The sequence below is a fragment of the Myotis yumanensis genome, unplaced genomic scaffold, assembly GCF_028538775.1.
Source record: "Myotis yumanensis isolate MYYU_CA2020_CCGP unplaced genomic scaffold, mMyoYum1.0.hap1 SCAF_5, whole genome shotgun sequence".
NCBI classification, from domain to species: Eukaryota; Metazoa; Chordata; class Mammalia; order Chiroptera; family Vespertilionidae; genus Myotis; species Myotis yumanensis.
In genome coordinates, this window is record NW_027223756.1 from 78,660,677 (window position 1) to 78,681,557 (window position 20,881).

At 51.7% G+C, this 20,881-nt stretch overlaps 1 protein-coding gene across 1 annotated transcript; it reads right to left on the reverse strand.

The window, feature by feature from the left end:
* Nucleotides 1-841: 841 nt before the first annotated feature.
* Nucleotides 842-19,944, reverse strand: ZFR2 (zinc finger RNA binding protein 2). Its single transcript, XM_070416969.1, is given in 22 exon segments — nt 842-1,117; nt 1,819-1,895; nt 1,898-1,915; nt 2,708-2,819; nt 4,127-4,164; nt 4,167-4,221; nt 4,625-4,803; nt 9,166-9,285; nt 9,288-9,303; nt 10,526-10,569; nt 10,572-10,693; nt 11,714-11,721; nt 14,339-14,414; nt 14,416-14,450; nt 15,804-15,860; nt 15,863-15,928; nt 17,151-17,441; nt 17,444-17,643; nt 17,765-18,044; nt 18,940-19,000; nt 19,575-19,716; nt 19,719-19,944. Coding segments are annotated over 22 exon segments (2,499 nt in total).
* Nucleotides 19,945-20,881: the final 937 nt, after the last annotated feature.

Consider the following 20,881-nt stretch of genomic DNA (forward strand, 5'->3'; position numbering starts at 1 on the left):
TCTGAGTTTTAGCCAGAGCTCCTGCTGATGGAGGGTTGAAGCAGCAGAGTGACAATGTGGATGGAGAGTAGAAGCGGGACTTTCTGATGGTTTGTCCCAGCACAGAGGAAGCCAGGAGGACTCCCCGCAGTGGTGGTGGCAGTGAGCCTGGGCCGCGGGGTGAATACAGAGTCACTGAACCAGGATTAAAGGGAGAGAGGTGTGTAAGGTGAAGCTCCCCATGTGAGGTAAAGGATGTCTGTGGCTGCGGCCAGGACCAGCAAAGGGGTGTTGTCCGGGTGCCTGTAAGAGGCAGGGAGGGGCGCTCCCTCAGAAAGGGGACGGAGGCGGAAGAGGCAAAAGCAAGCAGCCTGCCCTCCCAGGGAAGGAGGAGCAGTCAGGCCCCGGCCACTTCCTGTTTCGGTGGATAATGCGCCTGCTAGAACCAGCTAGCAAAGGTGCCAGGGTTCAAAGTCACTGTGCTACACCTTCTTATTTTTATTTTTTTTAAATCCTCACCTGAGGGTACTTTCCCATTGATTTTTAGAGTGAAAGAGAGAGGGAAAGACAAAGAGAAACATCAATGTGAGAAACACATCGATTGGTTGCCTCCTGCACACGCCCTGACCGGGGCCCAGGCCCGAGAGAAGCCTGCAAATGAGGTACGTGCCCTCTACGGGAATTGAACCTGGGACCCTTCAGTCCACAGGCCGATGCTCTATCCACCCAGCCAAACCAGCTTGGGCTGTGCTACACCTTCTAAACCTTCTGTGCAGCATCGGGGGCACCTTGGGGTGGTGCCCCTCCCAGAGTTCTCATCCCTGGGTGATGCGATTTCACAGATGATCAAAGCACAAGTGTTTTAAATGGAACCCATGGAACATAACTGGAAAGGAGAACACAACTGTCCCATGTGGGGGATGGAGCAGCCACTCAGAGGCAGGTCAGGTCCTGCTGGGGAGGCGGGGCCATCACACAGCCCCTCTTCGCTGAGCTGGCCTGCTTCCTTGGGCCTTCCTCAGCCTCACAGGCCTCTTCTGGAAGTGGAAGCGCAACCCAGCCTGCTTCTGGGTGGCGGCAGAGGGCCCATGCTCAGGATCTTGTGGATCTGCTGAAATGCCAACATGCCCAGGGCGTGCTGGGGGCAGACAGCCTGGCGGCACCCTCCTGCCTGCGACCGGCTCACCCGGCCCCTGGCCCCGCGGCTCGCCAGGCATCCTGCCCTTGCCATCACCCTTCTAGCAACTGCTGAGCTCAGTTACCATCAGGCACGAGGAACTGCACTGGACGCTCAGGCTGCTCAGGGCAGGACTTCCCAGGAAGGCCCTGGGAACACTGCAGGGACCCCAAATCCTGCATCTGCCAGTGTGGCTCTGATCATAAGCAATTTGAGTTTTTCCATGAAGACAATTCCTAAATGTCAGGCCCGATGTGATTTGTGTCGCTGGGAGACTTTCTTACAAACCAAAGGGGAAGCACAGGTGGGGACTTGGCTTTCGTGCTTGAGGCTGGCCAGCCGCAGCGGGGTGTTTACAGAGCACGTGTGTGTGTGTGTGTGTGTGGTGGGAACAGCCAGGTCAGTCCCCACCAGTGAGGCCCCAGGTTTGTGCCTCATCACTGTGGTGGCTTCAGCTCTGAGCCAAGCCGCCCTGCCCCCAGAGGCAGTCTTGTCACCCAGGGGCCACTCTCCCACAGGCCACCCCCCTCTGCAGGGGAGGGAAGTGGAACCCCAGACCATTTCTTGGGAAGTTGCATAGTTGCAACTGGGTCGGGGGGTGCCGCCCACAGCCTGGCTGAGCTGGCCCGGAGCTGGGGAGCCGCAGGGGCTGGCCATCCTACCTGGGCGCTGGCTGTGATGTCTTCCCGCTGCTGGAGGGTCATGGACTTGAGTGCGTCCATCTGGTCTCTCTCACAGGATCCCGGAGCCCAGGCCCATCTTTGCGAGGCGGTGGGGGTGGCAAAGAAGATAGAGCACCCTCGTGAGAGACTGCCACCGCTGGGGCCTGAGAGGGTCCCAGCACGGGGTGTGTGACTGTACCCTCTGCACCCATGGACCTCCCCCGGAGGCATCTCACCTGGGCCACACCTCCCTCTGACCCCGAAAGTACAGCCAGCAGAACGCCTTCCTGCAGTTGTGTGTGTGTGTGTGTGTGTGTGTGCACGCGCACACGAGCATGTAGTCATACAACAGGCTCACACCTCAGGCCCAGTGTTTTCTCTCCTTTCACTTCATATGATATCATCCGTGTCACTAAAAGGGCTGGAAAACAGCACCTGTCTCTGACATCTCGTGAGAGCACAGATGCTTCTCTCCCATTCTGCTACTGTAAACCACACTGTGGTGAACATCTCCGCTCAAGCCTGTTATCCGTGTCTGCTGGTTTCCTTCAGAAATATTCCCACCAAGGCCATCACCTGCGACAGCCAGGCCTCCCGAAAGGGTGGGCTGCCACCAGAGAGTGAGTGTTCAGCCGACAGACGACAGACGGGGGCCGGACCCTTGCTGCCCCTTCTGCCCTGGACCTTGGCCTCCTTTGTGGTGAGTGAGTTCCACCTGCTACTGGGCTGTTCCTTTCCCCTGGGGGTAGAGGGTGGCGTGTTTGAGTTCCTCCTCCCATTTGGGTTGGACGCTGTTCTTGAGTGTTGGAGAGAGGGTCCTGTACGTCACTATGACCCTGTCTCTGCCATGTGCCCAGGGTTCTGGGCTCCCCAGCTGACGGGGACTGACCTGTCAGGAGAGTCCCCGAGGCCACACACTCCAGGACCCCTCACACGACGTCCCCGGAGCTCAGGGGCCCCATGGCACTGCTCAGAGCCTTCTCTACCAGCAGCTCCATGGCCTGGGCCAGGCAGGATGGAAAAGGAGACACTGCCTTTGAGGAGAGCGCGTGGTCAGTTCCCCTCCCACTGGAGGGCTCTGTGGGCTCAGCTGGGGTTTCAGGGATCTCAGGACAGGCAGCCCCTCCCAGTTCTTTCTCTAAATCCCACCCACTCTTGACCTCTTCGGAGTAGGGAGGTGTCACAGAGGCCTCCACACCTCCTGGTGTGGCCAAGGGCAATTTTCTTCACTCTCTAACCCTCAGTTTCCCCATTGGCAAAATCCCATCAATTATAACATTGCAAACTAGGGGGTCAAGGGTTAAAAGAAACTTGTTCAAATGAGAAATCTCAGAGGGAAGAGGGGTAGAGGGTGTGTGTGGGGGTGTGGGGGTGTGGGGGCGTGTGTGGGGGGTAATCAACCAAAGACCTTGTATGCATATATGCATAACCCCTGGACACAGACAATAAGGTGCTGAAGGCCTGGGGCGGGGGGTAGGGGCAGGCTGGAGGGGGTCAATGGGGCGAAAAGGGGGACATATGTAATATTTTCAACAATAAAGAATTATTAAAAAAAGAAAAGAAACTTGTTCTCTGTGACCTATGGTACATTTAGCCAGTAGCATGCCAATTCAAGGCAGTGAGGTCTAGGGATTAAGAAAATACAGTTAGCCTGGCCAGCATGGCTCAGTGGTTGAGTGTCATGGTTCCTAGTCTGGGCACGCGCCCAGTTGTGGGGTGGATCCCCAGTGTGGGGCATGCAGGAGGCAGCAATCAATGATTCTCTCTCATCATCCATGTTTCTATCTCTCCCTCTCCTTTCCTCTCTGAAATCAATAAAAATATATTTTAAAAAAAGAAAATGCAGTATAAAAAATAAAAAGAGCCCTAACTGGTTTGGCTCAGTGGATAGAGCATCAGCCTGCAGACTGAAGGGTCCCAGATTCGATTTCGGTCAAGGACATGTACCTTGGTTGCAGGCACATCCCCAGTGGGGGGTGTGCAGGAGGCAGCTGATTGATGCTTCTGTCTCATCGATGTTTCTAACTCTCTATCTCCCTCCCTCTCTGTGAAAAATCAATAAAATATATTTTTTAAAAATAATAAAAAAATCAAAAGAAAATACAGTCAAGAGAGGCTGCACTCCAGAGCAGGCCTCTTCCTGGTGCCCAGGGGCCCCTGGAACACCCCTGCCATGACCTGCCTCTCCTGGGCACTCAGGCTGACGCCAGCCCCTCAGGGGAAAGCCAAGTGGGGAATCTGCTGTCCAAGAGGAGATAAGGCCCTCGTGGGCTTCCCAGAGCAGGCTGGCTGCCTGGCGCTGCCTTACCCAGTCTGGCAGGGCCCCACAGGTTGGCACATGCTGGAGAGGTCCCCAAAAACCCTGATGATGATTACACAGGGCTGTAGGCCACTGGCTCGTGTCTTGGGAGAAGAAGCACACAGTTAGCTCTGGAAACCACATGCACATGGGTGGGTGTGAGGCCAAGGGAACGAGGGTGGACCCTGGGGCGGTGAGCCGGCCAGACTCCTGTCTTGGCAGTGGAGGTTAGGGAGGGTCTCCGGGGGGCACAGCCGGCCTGGAGGGTGGTGGCTGGGAGTGGGCTCCACTCCCAAATGGGCACAGGCCAACAGAACTGGCCCTGCTCTGATTCCAACCCATCAGGTTAGTGCCAGGAGACATGAGCCAATCAGCTAGCCCAGGAGTCGGCTAAGGGGGCAGCGACAGGACAGGCATGTGTGAGCCACCCAGCCTCCCCCTAACCTGGAATCACTTCGCATGGTGGAGGGCGGCCAGCAACTGGAGACACTTCCTGCCTCAAGATGTCCCCTGGTCAGGCAAAGGCACTTCCATTCTTTCTAGAAGAAATGGGCATGCGAGCGAGGCCCCCTTTCCCACTTTGCTCCTTCCCTGGGCCACATGGGCTGTGCCTCTCAGTTCTCTGGGCCTCATTTTATTTTTCCAGAAGACCCGTGCTTCCTCCCAGATCGCCTTTCCTCTGGGCCCTGCAGGGACAGAGAAATCATTCCTGTGAAATCCTCTCTCCTCTGAAGCCAGTGCCCACGAGGAAGGCCTTTAATGCTTATGATGAGCGCCTTCAGGGCTGACTCCTCTGTTAGCAAACTACAGTGCCAACGGGAAACTATAAACTAAGCCAGATTTCCAGAAACTTCCAGCTGCATAATTAAAAGGGAGAAAGTGGGCCCTGGCCAGGTGGCTCAGTTGTAGGAGCATTGACTCGTACACCAAAAGGTTGTGGGTTCAATCCCTGGTCAGGGCACATACGGGAGGCAACCGATAGATGTTTCTCTCTCACATTGATGTTTCTCTCTCTTCCTCTCTAAACATATCCTCGGGTGAGGATTTTTTTAAAAAGGGGAGAACCAACACCCTTTCTTAATAAAAACTCTCAGCAAAGTGGGAGTAGAGGGATCATACCTCAACATAATAAAAGCCTTATATGACAAACCTACAGCCAACATCATACTCAATGGGCAAAAACTAAACTCATTTCCCCTAAGAACAGGAACAAGACAGGGATGCCCACTTTCACCACTCCTGTTTGACATAGTACTGGAAGTGCTAGCCATAGCAATCAGAGAAGAAAAAGAAATAAAAGGCATCCAAATTGGAAAGGAAGAAGTAAAACTGTCCTTATTCGCAGGTGACATGATACTATACACAGAAAACCCCAAAGACTCCATCAAAAAACTACTAGACCTAATAAATGAATTTGGCAATGTAGCAGGATACAAAATTAACACCCAGAAATCTATGGCCTTTTTCTACACCAATAATGAACTCACAAAAAGAGAAACGAAAAAAAAAAAACAATACCATTTACCATTGCACCAAAAAAACTAAGATACCTAGGAATAAACTTAACTAAGGACATAAAAGACCTGTACTTGGAAAACTACAAGACATTGAAAAAAGAGATAGAGGAAGACATAAACAAATGGAAGAACATACCATGTTCATGGATTGGTAGAATCAATATCATTAAAATGTCTATACTACCCAAAGCAATCTACAGATTCAATGCAATCCCCATTAAAATACCAATGGCATATTTCAAAGGTCTAGAACAAACTCTCTAAAAATTCATCTGGAATAAAAAAAGACCCCGAATAGCCACGGCAATCCTGAGAAAGAAGAACAAACTTGGAGGAATCACAATACCAGATATCAAGCTATAGTACCAAGCCACGGTTCTCAAAACTGCCTGGTACTGGCACAAGAACAGACATATAGACCAATGGAACAGAACAGAGAACCCAGAAATCTATCCAAGCCATTATGCTCAATTAATATTTGACAAAGGAGGCAAGAGCATACAATGGAGTCAAAACAGTCTCTTCAATAAATGGTGCTGGGAAATTTGGTCAGATATATGCAAAAAAAATGAAACTAGACCACCAACTTACACCATACACAAAAACAAACTCAAAATGGCTAAAGGACTTAAATGTAAGACGGAAAACCATAAAAATCCTACAAGACTCCATAGGCAGCAAAATAGCAGGCATATGTCATAGCAATATCTTTAGAGACACAGCTCCTAGGGCAGTGGAGACTAAAGAGAAAATAAACAAATGGGACTACATCAAAATAAAAAGCTTCTGGCCAGACTGGCATGGCTCTATGGTTGAGTGTTGACCTATGAACCAGGAGGTCAAGGTTCGATTCCCAGTCAGGGCACATGCCCGGGTTGTGGGCTCAATCCCCTGTGTGGGGCGTGAAGGAGGCAGCCGATCAATGATTCTCTCTCATCATTGATGTTTCTATCTCTCTCTCCTTTTTCCTTCCTCTCTAAAATCAATAATAAAAAAATATTTTTTTAAAAAAGCTTCTGCACAGCAAAAGAAACCATCAACAAAACAACAAGAAAGCCCACTGCATGGGAGAACATATTCGCCTGATATTTCTGATAAGGGTTTAATCTTTAAAATTTACAGAGAACTCATACAACTTAACAAAAGGAAGATAAATGATCCAATCAAAAAATGAGCAAAGGATCTAAATAGACACTTTCAAAAGAGGACATACAGAAGGCCCAGAGACATATGAAAATATGCTCAAAGTCACTAATCATCTGAGAGATGCAAATCAAAACAACAATGAGATATCATCTCACACCTGTCAGAATGGCTATCATCAACAAATCAACAAACGACAAGTGCTGGCGAGGATGCTGAGAAAAAGGAACACTCATGCACTGCTGGTGGGAATGCAGACTGGTGCAGCCACTGCGGAGAACAGTATAGAGTTTCCTCAAAAAGTTAAAAATGGAACTCCCATTTGACCCAGTAATCCCACTTCTAGGAATATATCCCAAGAAACCAGAAACACCAATCAGAAAGGATATATGCACCCCTATGTTCATAGCAGCACAATTCACCATAGCTAAGATTTGGAAACAACCTAAGTGCCCATCAGCAGATGAGTGGATTAAAAGACTATGGTGCATCTACACAATGGAATACTATGCCGCTATAAAAAAGCAGGAACTTTTACCATTTGCAACAGCATGGATGGAACTGGAGAGCATTATGCTAAGTGAAATAAGCCAGTTAGAGAAAGATAAATATCACATGATCTCACTCATATGTGGGATATAATGATCAATATAATTTGATGAACAAGAATAGATCCAGAGACAAATGGCAGGGGAGGGGGAAGGTTAGAGAGCAACTGAAGGACTTGTATGCATGCATATTAGCATAACCAATGGACACAGACACTGGGGCGGTGAGGGCTTGCCTGGGGTGGGAATGGCTGGGGGGGGGGGGGTGTCAATTGGGGAAAAAGGAGACCTGTAACATTTTAGACGATAAAAATTAATTAATTAATTAATTAAGTGGAGAAAGTGGATCTGATTAGAACACATCCCATCACTGATAACAAAGGCCTCCATGTTTGAGAGATATTCAGATCAATTTTTTCTTTCCTACTACGGTTGCTTCAAGAATATTTTCATCTCCTTCTAGGGCACCCTGGTTTATTTAGGTCACATGACGGAGCACAGGTTTCACTTTCACCCATAAATATCCCCAGGGGTCCTGTGCATGTCATCTGTCACAGGTTAGGGTGGAAGTGGCAGGGGTGTGTCTTTGAGGAGGGGGTTAGAAGCTATCCTCCCCGCAACAGCCAGCCGGGGCGTGGAGTGAGGAGATGCCTGAGTGAGGCTGACGGGCTCCTGGTGGCCATAGAAAGTATGTTCGTTACAGAGGGGTTTCCGCATCTTAATCTTTCCGGTCAGCCTCCATCTTGTAACCACGGATCTTTAACACTTTCTAACATTCCCAATCTCCACCTTGTTTGTGTGTTTGAGCGAAGCCCAGCAGGGCCTTCAGCTAGAATTTAATGTTGTTCATCACCCCCTGGATTGATTTTTAGACAACTCTCCATTTATGACAATAAATAATGGCTTCCCAATTACAATCATAGGTTCTCCTCTTTAAAAATGTAAGTGTTGCCCTGGCCAGTTTGGCTCAGTGGATAGAGCATCCGCCTGCGGATTGAAGGGTCCCAGGTTCGATTTCGGTCAAGGGCACATGCCTGGATTTCGGACTTGATCCCCAGTAAGAGGCACGCAGGAGGCAGCTCTCTCATCATTGATGTTTGTCTCTCTCTCTCTCCCTCTCCCTTCCTCTCTGAAATCATTAAAAATATATTTTTTAAAAATTCTGTGTTAAAAGTGAATTGATTTAAAGAAAAATGTTGGTAGTAAACAACAATCATGAAGAGGGTTCAAGAATGAATGGAATTTGGAAAATGGTCCTGGGGGCTGTTCCAGGAGGTTCCAGGCTCGATGAGCCTCAGGGTGCTTCCCTGTCACGGCCTTCACCGGGTGGCCGTGACTCAAGGCCCTGGCTGCCCTCTGGCCTGGCGCAACACCCCTCCCACTCTCTTGAGCAATGCCAATGTGACTCAAGCCCCCGACGCTCATGTCACACACGAGCCGTGCCGGGACAGCAGGTTCTGCTATGACCTCTGCTGTGGCCCCTGCTGCGGCCTCTGCTTCGGACAGATGGACAATCTGAGCTCCTGGGACCTGGCACAACTGGTTTCCACTGGGCAGGTGTCCGCACTGGATTGGAGGCAAGGGAGGAGCATGGTGCTGCACGAGCAAGGCCCAGGAGCACACGCACAGCCTGGTTCTGAGCCCACCTGAGACACTGTCACCAGCTCATTTCCTCCGCTGCCCTGAGGCCCAGCTCTTATCTGAGCAGTGGCATCCGGGGCTGACAGAAGTGCCAGAAGGCTGCACCCCCAACCCTCTTCCTCTGCCCAGAGCAGAGTCAGACGCTTCCCTAAGCCACCTGGTGTGTGGGAGGGGGCTGCACAGAAGGGCCTGGCTGTACCTCTGTCAACGGATGGGTCCTCCGGCATTAGGGGTGAGGTGACAGACACAGTGACCCATATTCTGGGCTCCTCACAGGATGAGATGATGATGTTGGCTTCAGGGGCAGAGGAGACCTCTACTTGTCCTCCGTCACCATCTGTGAGGTGCAAACACAACACTAGGCCAAGTCACTCCAGCTGAGAGACAGGTACAAGCAGCAAGGACATGGTCAGGTGGCAGGCCCTGTGCCGGGCGCCTGGAGCCTCCATGGGGCTGAGACATAGCCCTGCCCTCCAGCATATAAGGTGCCTTCACATGTAAAAAATGCCCTTAACAAGGACAGCAATCCAATAAATTTTTAAAAAGCAACAGCTGGCCACTGATATAACAGATAGTTGGAAGGAAAGGAAACAGAAGTGTCCCTTTTTACACCATGACACAGATGACCCCTACAGTAAGAGAGAAGCAAATTAAAACTATAATGAGGCACCATCATCACCTGTGAGAAGTCTGAGGGGCAGCTGACCTGGCAACACTTACCAGGAGCACCAGGCTTGTGCCTCTGACCCACTGACCCTGCCGTCGGCTGAGCTCTCAACGTGTGTGGAGCGGCGTGTACAAGGCCATTGACTATGTGCAGCCTCAATGGTAATGCAGAACCCGGGGAACAGCCTAAATGTCCTCGGTCAGGACACGTGCCTCCCCCTGTCCTGTTGGACATGGCTCCCTCCCTCCACCTGGCATCAGACTTTCATTTCCTCACAGCCGATAAACTACAGTTAGGGTGCTAGGTGTCTATCTGCTCCTGACCAGCGTGCTCACTAAGCCAGCAGGAGGCGAGAGGCAGCATTTTCGCAGGAACAGTGTCGGACACAGCAGGAAGAGCCCACCTGGGACTGACCGTTTTACCTAAGATGATCGATGTCAATCATGACCTGATCTTACTCTTCCCCAGTGGTCCTGAGAAATGGACTCTGACTAGGACAGGAACTGCTCGAGCGGAGAACCCAGTCCATCTCCCACAGGCCTCCCCTGCTCGGCTCCTTCCTTTGCTCTCCCCTGAATCTCAGTCAGCGAGGCAGCAAACGTGCCCGTGCGTCACCATGTACCCTCCCCGTGGCCGGTCACCGTTCCCGTGGCGGGACATTTACATTTTCCCTGAACTTGCTTTACACGGAACCCTGAAGTTTCCACCTCTTTCTCCTTGCAACTGTTTATACAAACAAACTGATTGTATCTAATAATGACCACTCTTGTTTCTTAAAATCCTGTGGAAACAAAGTCATGGCTGCCAGGGAGCCTGAGGGGCTGGCACCCCCCGCCCCCCCCCCCCCCCCCCCCACACACACACCACACACCCAGAGGTGATCTGCCCTTACCAGGAGCTGCCGGGGCAGCTGCTCCGTGACCCTCTGCAGCAGGCATGGGTGGGCTTCTGGGAGCAGAGCAGGATTAGCTGCACTGTCCTGTTTCCCTGAAGGAGGAGGCCTTTGGCCAGGAGGCCGACCCGCATCACGCCTTTCAGGATCCGAGCAGAGGGGCTGACACTGCTGTGAAGACAAACACGAAAATGCACGTGTAAGAAGAGGGGTTGGGGAGGAAGGGAGCATGTGGCCCTGCCCTGGGTCTAAAAATGTCAACAGCTTGCTGGGCCCTTTGTGCCTCAGCTTCTTCGTCTGTGAAATAGGCCTTTCTGAGTCCCGTTTCTCAGAGTGAACTTGACGAAAGGAGACATGAGAAGTTGTATCTGGGAACAGCACTGGGAACCAAAATGTTTACTCTCTTTGAAAAAAGGCAGTGTTTATTAAAATACATTTCATTTTCAAAATTGAGCTCTCAGCTGTTGAAGTGTGTATATATATATATATATTTTGGGGACACCCTGTATGTGCTCAGTAAGGGCTGGTGGTTGTTACTATTTTCTGATAAACTGCATTCTGAAAAAGGCCAATGATGGCAACCCCAGTGACCCCTGGTCCTCAGCCAGTTGGTGCCACCTTGGTCAGCCCTTGGGTTTGGGCACCTTCTCAGCCATCTCTAGTGTCACTTCACTCCCATCTCAACCCTTGGCGAGCAGGCCCGTCCAGGTGCTCAGGCCACAGTGCCCTAAGGGAGATGCCTCCCCAGCCTCGCTCTCTGCAGATCAGGCCGGCTTCCTGCAGTGTGAACGTGACTGTCACGTCTGCCCTACATCTAACCTCCCGGCACTGGCCCTCTGCAGGACAGGACACCCATGCTTATGCCCTGGCCTGAGGCCCCCGGCCTGACCCGCTGGGCTCCATGCCACCATCGTCTCCCACCACTTCCTCTCAGGCCTTATGAGATTTTCTAGCCCAGCGATTTTCAACCTTTTTCATCTCATGGCACACATAAACTAATACTAAAATTCTGTGGCACACTAAAAAATATATATTTTTTGCTGATCTGACCAGAAAAGGTATAATTTTGATTTTACAAAAAAAATAAATAGTAGTAATTACCTACCCTTTTTGTTCCAGATAACTTTTTAAGAAAACAAGTGCCTATACTTGTATATAAGGATTTCTGGTTAATTTCCAAAAATTAACCAATCGCCCTGGCCAGGTGGTTCAGTTGGTTGAAGCATCGTCCCTTACACCAAAAAGTTGTAGGTTCGATTCCCGGTCAGGGCACATTCCTGGGTTGGGGTAGGTACGGGAATCAACGTTTCTCTCTCTCTTTCCCCCCTTCTTTCTCTCTCTTTAAAATCGATTAAAAACACACACAACATATCCTTAATTATAAACAAAACAAAGTTAACCAATCAGACACAACCTTATTATTCACGTGACCAGTAAGATACAACTCTATTATATGATCTAGAGTTAAGGTTAAAGACAAGGCATTTATACCCGATGGGCTATTGTTGTGCTGGCTGTTGTCATTTTTTTGTTTGACAACCTAAGGGAAAAGAGGCCAGTGCCCCTGACTAAACAGTCCGGTAGTGTGGCGCACTGGCTGGAAGTTGCTGCTCTAGCCCCAGCCCCTTCCTGTTTCTCCGCAGCCCACTAGGTTCTTCCTCTGCTCCAGTTCCCAGGACTGGTGCCTGGGGCGCTCTCACATGATGGATCTCTAGACAAATGTCCCATCTCTGCTCCAGAAGCTGCCACTAAGCACCACTTGGTTTTCTTTGTGACATTTCTAGGGATAGGAGACAACCTTTTCATAAAAAACGTGTTTATATATTCTTGTCCATTTGGGGACTACAGAGCCCACTGGCAAAATCTAGACCAGGGACGTCTGGATTAGGGAACAGGACCAGACTCTGCAACTGAGACTTGGAAAGCAGAGAAAGCAGAACACGGGGTGGGGATGTGTGTGTGTGGGGGGGGGGGGGGGGGGGGCGCGGCGGGGTGGGGGATGTACTACAGATATGTGACTTAGAGGTTTGCCAACAAATTTGAATCCCAATTCACACAAGCTAGAGAACAGAGAAACAAACCCCAGAAAACAAACAAAAAACACGTTATGATATCTATGGGACGAGTGGAAATTTCAACATTGACTGGATATCTGATGATGTTAAAGAATTACTGTTAATTTTTGCCCTGGCTGGTGTGTTCAATGGTTAGAGTGTCGGCCTGTGCTCCAAGGGGTCTCAGGTTTGATCCCCGGTCAAGGGCACGTACCTGGGTTATGGGTTCAATCCACAGCCCCTAGTACCTGGTGGGAGGCAACCAATCAATGTGTCTCTCTCACAATGATGTCTCTCTTTCTCTCTCTTTCTTTCTCTCCCACTTCCCCCTCCCCTTTCACTCTCTCTAAGAAGCAATGGAAAAAATATCCTCAGGTGAGGATGACAAAAAAGAAAAGAATTACTGTTGATTTTTAAACTTCAAATCATTAAGTGAGGGGGGATTTTGTTCAGAAAATGAGTGGAGATTTAAGAGGCTGGCACCCTTTCTGTCTGCAATACAGACGCCCCTGGGCAGCTTCCAGGCACCAGCCCATCCGCACAGGCTCAGAGGGCAGACCTGGCCCTGGGAGTGGGGCTACGGGCCCTCTCTCTTTCCGGGGTTTGCGCACAAGCACAAAGCCCCAGGCAAACCTCAGCGTTAGGCTGGCTCTACCCTTCAAAGACACGCCCCCCCCCGCCCCCCCCCGCCCCCCCCCCCCTCAGATTCTGCGGTCTTGTGTTTTGGCTTCGTGAGAGTGCCAAGGGAGAGATGAAAAAAAGGTCTTCTTTGCACTCCTGTCTTCCCTACCAGGAGGGTGAAGACGGCTGACTTTCCCAAGTAGAGGCAACGTTTTGGGAGGTTTGCATGCTTAAGCTGAGGGGTGAGGTCTTTTTATGGTGACACTTTGTAACTCACAGTGGGAGCAAACATTATAGTGAAGAGAAACTAAAGTGGAATCAGCTAGACACAAAAGAACACGTACTGCATGATTCCACCTACATGAAATGTCCAGAAAGAGGAAGTGCAAGGAGGGTGCCAGGGGTTGGGGCAGGGGGGCAGGGAATTTAATGGGAACAGATTTCTGTTTTAGATGATGAAAAAATTCTAGAAATAGATAAGTGGTGGGTGATGGTTGCACAACCTTGTGGATGTACTTAGCACCACTGTATCGTACACATAAAAATGGTTAACACGGTAAACTTCATGTTCTGAGTATTTTACCACAATTTAAAAAATGAAAATGAAAAAGCCACCTAGAGAGAAAGGACTTGGAAAGCTAACTCCCTCTCGGATTATTTCAATTATATAACGACTCCATACAGGGCACAGGGACTTTCTGCCTCCCCCTCACCCTGGGGCCTTGAATGGTGACTCAGCTGGGCACCAAGGGGCAGCCTCTGCTCCAGGAGGCGGAGGGGTCAGGGCAGAACCACACTTATCCCCGTTTCATAGATGAGCAAACAGAGGTGGTTCATGTTTTGTGAACTGTTTCTAGATGCACCTTTGGTGGGAAAAGTAAATTCTGGTCTCGAACAACAGCTCTCCAACTGCGACTGTAACTCCCTTTGAACCTTGGGGCTCCAGCCCTGAGACTAGAGACTCGGTGAACTTACTGCCCACGGTCTGGAAAGCCCCTGCTACTCAGAGGCTCAAAGCCATTCAGAGGAAGAGCCACCTCTGCCCCTCCTGGCAGCCACTTCCTGTGAGCACTTCCACCTCCTCCAAGTCACCCCTGGGCCTGGGAAAATGAGGGTGAACTCCATTACCGACGATCACCCCCTCCTGCTCTGGGCCCCTGCCCTTCTCCGCCCATGTGTCCGACACCAGCTTGAGGGCACACTCCGAGTGAGCTCAGCCTTCTGGCAGCCCGGAGCTCCCCCTCTGTGGGCTAGATGGGGGTGTGCTTGGACCAGACGCGGCAGTCATCACTGGACTCCGGCCCTGTGGGCTGCGAGGAAAGGTGCACGTCACGTTGGCTGAGAGGCCCCAGGCCCCGTGGGCAGGGACAGGAGGCATGTCAGCTCTGCAGAGGTGCAGCACACGCAGCAGCAGGACATGGGGGAGTGGAGCTGAGGAATGACGGGGACCCCACAGGTGGTGACCCAGTGAGGACACCAGGGCCTCTCCCCTGATGGATACAGGGAGCTCAGGGCTGAGGGGGGGTGGGGGGCTCCCCTGTAGGGACACTCCAAGCAAGAAGCTTTTCTGCCAATTCAGTGGGCCTGTTCCCGAAGCAAGGTGCAAATCAAAGGTTCCCATTTAACACAGCCAGCGCAGACAGACAGACACCTGAGGATCCCCGAGAGATGTGACAACCGGGGCCTCGGGAAACTAAAGGGATCACCGAGCCTTCCTGGGTGGCCCAGAGGAGTGACAGCACGGCCTTCAAGGCCAGCGTTCTGGCTTCCTGTCTGCTGAGCTATTCTAAAGGGCGGCTTTCAGAGGAACCAACACGCCCTCCCATGCTGAGCTCACCTCTACCACCATCTGGTGCCCTTTCTCCTCCTCGGGCTCAGCCACCTCTGGCACATGCCCTGCCCTGTGGCGCTCCCGCCTTTGCCCTGTCTCCATTTCTGCCCGTCATGCGCCCTTATCTTTTTGTTGCGGCTTTTATGGGCCTCATCTCCTTAACTGTTAAATGACGAGGTCTGAAGTGCAGAAGTCCTATCTGTTGTGGTCATTTTGCATGGGACAAAACAGGATGCTGAACTGGTTGAACAAAAACACAAAAATGAAAAGAAATGCTGCTGCGTGCACTTTCTTTTAGCCACATGCAGTCTTTGGACAAACTCAGGGAGGCTGGGAACTGTGGAAGTGGCTGGAAGAAGCGTCAGAATTTGAGTTCTAGAAAGCTGTTCAAGACAAGCCTGTGGGGCCACTGCTCAGACTCTGGGCGACGGCCAAGGAGGGCGCACGCTGGCTCCTAATGCCCCGGAATCACATGCCTTGGGGTGACGCGGTCACCTGGCTTTCTAGGGCACCAATTCCTTTTCCCACCCTCCTTCCCACAGCAAAAGGGGCTGCTCAGCAAGAAATGCCGCTGCCTGCCTTGGCTTTCCTTCCAAGACCTGCAACCCAGTGCCTGCACTTTCCAGCAAGCTCCGGATGACGCACTGAGGTCTGCCAGGGATGTGTGTGTAAATGTGAGATGGAGAACTGGCTGAGGTCATGAAACCTGGCCCCTGAAAGGCCCACCAGAACCCAGAGATGGAGCAGGGCACACAACGACGGCCGAGGTTACCCCAGGCACGTAGCCAGGGCCCACTGGCTGCGAGTCACAGCCCCTTCTAGAGGCTTCCAGAGGCTACCAGAGCCTCCTTGGGTGGGCAGCTGTCCTGGCCTCTCTGACTTGTGTGCCAGTTTCCCCTGTAGGGTCTGCAGCCACTGCCGTGGCTCGGGAGGCCCTGAAAGAACTGTTCATACAACCTGCTCCAGCCAGAAACCAGGCAGACCTACTTCCGGTGGGCCAGTGTGAAGGAGAGAATGCCATGCAAACCCAGGAAGCCCCTCCACCCCTGTGTGACACTGGCCAGTTGAATACAGGGCCCTGCGAGGCCATTTCCTGTCTGCTTGGGTCACAGCTGAGAGAACAAGGACCACAGTGCTTGGTACCAACCTGAATGCAACTATGGAGGGGCCCTGGCTACAGGCCCCGGGCTGAGGAAACCCCCACAACAGCCGTTAGGTAATCAACAATGAGACATCAGGTGGCCCAAGGGCATAGGTAACCTGGCCCCATTAGACAAATCCAGCGAGTCTCTGGAGTTTGTTGTCAAAACTGCTTTATGATCTTATCTTCAGTATCATGTGATTATTCAAAACACAGTGCTATTGATGCTAAAAATAAAATAAGCCCCCTTCCCATCCCATGGGAGCAAAGAGCAGAGATGGTTGGAGACCTGGGTTCGAGTCCTGCCTCCACTACTTTTGGGAGGCCTGAGCCAGGTACTTCCCCTCACCTCACCTCGGTTTTTCCATCTGCAAATTGGGGCCAATGACAAAGTCTAGGTTAAACAGTCATAATGGGTACATCAGGCAATGCACGTGGAGCAGTCATGCAGTGCCTGACGTAGAATCCTGGTTATGAACCACTCAGTTTGTATCCCGTGGCAGCCGTCACTTCCCTCAAGTATCTGTTGGTGTGTTCCACCCACGAGGGAAGCAGGACCAGAGGTGGGACTTCGAGGAGCCCACCTTAATCTCCTAGCACCCACATAAGTGTGAGAGCCCAGTGTGTCCACTGTGAGCACTGGGGTGTGCATGGGGCTACTCCCAGCATGTGGGAGGTGGCAGCCCAGGGAATTCTCCAGGTCTAGGGCGGGGCTTCAGAGAACCTCCAGCACCTGGGTTTATCCCAGGCTCCATGGGAAGAAATGGTGCTGCCATCCCATTGGTTCTATCAAGGTTTCAGGGAGAGACAACACACATACATGTGCCCTCGTGCCCGATGTAATCCACCCGTGGCCCTGCCTAAACAGCCATGCAGCAGAGGCGCACCCCAACTAGCCGTGTCTGCCTGGGCCCTCACTGCTCCGGGAGGGGCCGCTGACTGCCTTCCCTACCCAGAGTTAAGAGAAGCCCCCCTCACCTTGGGGTTTAAGACGAGGTTTCTATGGCCAACAGTCAGTGCTGTGCTGCTCTCATTTCTTCCACTCAAACACCAGTAGGGCAATCTTAAGGCACTTCTGATGCACACGTGATGTAAGTTTATTAACAGGCCTCTCTTGGGCAGGCTCCAACCCTGACCTCTGGCTGGCCACAGGGAACAAGGGAGGGGAGGCATTAGGCATGGGTGGCTGACCTGGGCACCGGCACAGCTGATCTTGCAGATGTCACAGTAGTGAAGCGGGGGGTGCTTGGGCCAACCCTTGGGTTTCAGCAGCCTGGTGGGACCGGTGGCTTCTTCAGGAAGCTGCCGGCAGAACTGGCACTGGAGCTGTTCCCTGAGCCACCCCACGGGGACAAGTCCTCAGGCTTTGGGAGTGGAGGTGGTGGAGGTTGCATCTGTGGGGGGAGCAGTGGAGCATCGTAAGGACCAGCTGCTGAGTACACTGACATGTCACAGCTTGGGTAGCTTAGTCCTAAGAAGCAGAGAAAAGAAAGAGAGGAAAATGGGTTGGTTTCTGGGATTATGCTCATTTCTGCTGCAAATCGAGTAACAGGCTTCACCCACTTTCATGCTCAAGGAAACCACCATCTCACCTGTGAACGGGGTGGAGGCAAAGCTGTAGGAGGTTGAGGACGAGGAAGGCAGGGTGGACACAAAGATGGAGGCCTGGATGCTGGGGGTTAGGTGTAACTGGAGGATGGGCCGCTGGCTGGCTGTGCCTCCTAGTAGTGGGTACCATTGTGGGGGCTGCACTTGGCTGTACCCATCGCTGGGCTGACAGTTAGCTCCTTTGGTTCCTGGAGAGCAAGCAGAGACCCTCTGAAGAACCACACTACCCCCATCCCCAGGGAGCGAGAGCGAGAGCCACATTCCCTATGACCACCTCAACCAGCCTCCCCAGCTGCCAGAGCAAACACAGCCGCCCGCTGCGGATGAGCCACAGGCACAACTGGCCAAGGCCCCCTGGATGTCTAAGTCTCAGCTGAAGCCTGGAGCCCTGGGCCTGTGGTCCCGAGCTCTGATCCCGCTGGGACTCATGTGTGACCTGTGCCCACCACTCCTTTCCAGACTCTTCTTCCTCCTCCGTGTCATGGGTGTGAAGGGGAAGCATGTGTATCTCTTCCACTTCTCAGATCCGAGTCCTCACAGAACTTACCCCCTTCCACTCTGGAAAAGCTTCCTTGGAAAACACATCCAGCTCCATTTTTCTCTTTCTTTCTTTCTTTCTTTTCTTTTTTTTTTTTTTTTAATATATTTTATTGATTTTTTACAGAGAGGAAGGGAGAGAGATAGAGAGTTAGAAACATCGATGAGAGAGACATCGATCAGCTGCGTACTGCACATCTCCTACCGGGGATGTGCCCGCAACCCAGGTACATGCCCTTGACCGGAATCGAACCTGGGACCTTTCAGTCTGCAGGCCGACGCTCTATCCACTGAGCCAAACCGGTTTCGGCTCTTTCTTTCTTTCTTTCTTTCTTTCTTTCTTTCTTTCTTTCTTTCTTTCTTTCTTTCTTTCTCTGTCTCTGTCTCTGTCTCTGCCTCTGTCTCTCTCTCTCACACACACACACACACACAGGCCCCTAGTTGAAAAGATAGCCCTGACACTCACATTATTTACTTCCGACTTTCCTATGAATCTGGAATGTTTAAATGTGACCTTAATGTGGTGACTCCCAGGCCCTCGCTCCCACCCTCTGATCCTGCAGAGACCCGCTGGCTGGCAGAGTGTGGCCATGGCAGGGAGCTAAGGCTGGCCCACAGCTACTGATGCTGTCAATGGGCCATAGCCATAACTGTCCTGCGAGAGGGTTTCCACGGGAGAGACCCTAAGAGCAGAGAGAAAGGGTGAGGTGTGTCCTCACTTGCCCACACATGGGCAGGGGTCTCCCAAGGGTCTGGGTGCCAGGGCACCAGGGAGCATGGCTGATTTTGATTCAGAGGGGCATTCAGGCTGTGGGTGGATCAGGGACTCCATGGAGGCAAGGACGAAAGCACAGAGGCCAGGAGACCTTGGGAGAGAACAGAATTGTGGGAGGGTGGGTCTGCAGGGAGAAGTCGAAGGCCTTGGAGAAGCAATGACAAGAGAGGGAGGGTGAGAGGGAACAGAGCCAAATTGTGAAGCTTGGCTAATCAGGTGGCCTGTGGTGCCATGTACTGACCAGCCAGGGACAGCCTGTGGGTGGCAGAGGCTGGAGGGTGCAGGGTGGACCACGTGCAGCCTGGGTGCTTGGCAATTCCAAGTAGAAACGCAGCAGACAGATCTGTGGCCCAGAACTCCAAGGTGGGGAAAGTGGCATTATCCACACGGGAAGGGCCCAACCAGGACAAGCCCATCCTCTGTGGACATCACCTCTATGGACAGGGACAGGAGCATGAGGAGGGTAAAGGCGTGTCCTGGACTGTCTGCTAGCACCGGCTGCCCACATGCCTCTTCCCCTCAATACCATCCATGCTTTCAAGGAAGGACTGTTGCTGGTCGGACAAAGGTGGGCTGACACCTGATAGGAGGGAGCAGTGGTGGGTGTGGGGCAGACTCCAGGGATCTGCTGTCATAATCGAAGTCCTGGTTGGAGTGGGGCTGGCGCCCATCATACCCTGCTGGGCCACCGGACCTGGGTGGCTGGGTGGTCATGGAGGAAAATGGCAGGGTCACGGCAGGGCCTATTCCAGGCGTGAGCTGAGCAGTGAAGCTGGCTCCAGCAGCAGGGAGGGGGAAAGCCCTGGGAGGCTGAGTGCTAGAACCACAACCAACACGAAAGCCCAGCTGCATTAGATGGGCCTCTACGTAGAACTTGAGCACATAAACCACAGGAGACACTGCCGTCAGCTGCTTCAGATGCCTACATTCATATAGTACCTTCTTTTGGTTGTTTTGTTAATCCTCATTGAGGATTTTTTCCCCCATTGCTTTTCAGAGAGAGTGGAAGGAAGGAGGGTAGAGGAGAGAGACAGAGAGAGGGGAACATCAATGTGAGAGAGACATATCAACTGGTTGCCTCCCGCACACCCCCCAAATGGGAGTGGGAGTGAATTGCAACCCAGGTACGTGCCCTTGACAGGGAATTGAACTCCAGACCCTTCAGTGCAAGGGCCGATGCTCTAACCACTGAGCACACAGTCCAGGGCCATACAGTACCTTCTGCAGCTACTAACACCTGTTGAGACCTTTCAATGAGCACAGGCACAGTTATAAGCTCTCTTCATTAACAAACACAATCCCATGACAACCCTGTGAGGTAGGGACCATTGCTGCCCCCATTTCACAGAAGAGGAAACTGAGGCACGGTATGTGGCTCAACCACATGGATGGTATTCTTTTTTTTTTCAACATCAAGATTCCTCAAATAAAATTAAACTTTAACATTATTTTTAAACCAAAAAACAAGTGGATGACCCGATTATTAAAATACAGAAGACTGGCCTGGCTGGTGTGGCTCAATGGCTGAGCGTCAACTCATGAAGCAGGAGGTCAAGGTTCGATTCCAGGGCAAGGCACATGCCCAGGTTCAGGTCTGATCCCCAGTAGGGGGTGTGAAGGAGGCAATCAGTCAGTGATTATCTCTCATCATAAATGTTTCTCTCTCTCTCTCCTCCCTTCCTCTCTGAGATCAATAAAAAATATATATATATATTTAAATATGGAAGACTGGTTACCACTAAACTAACAACTTTACTAGGGAGAATCAGCTTTTATTGGTGGCTTGCTC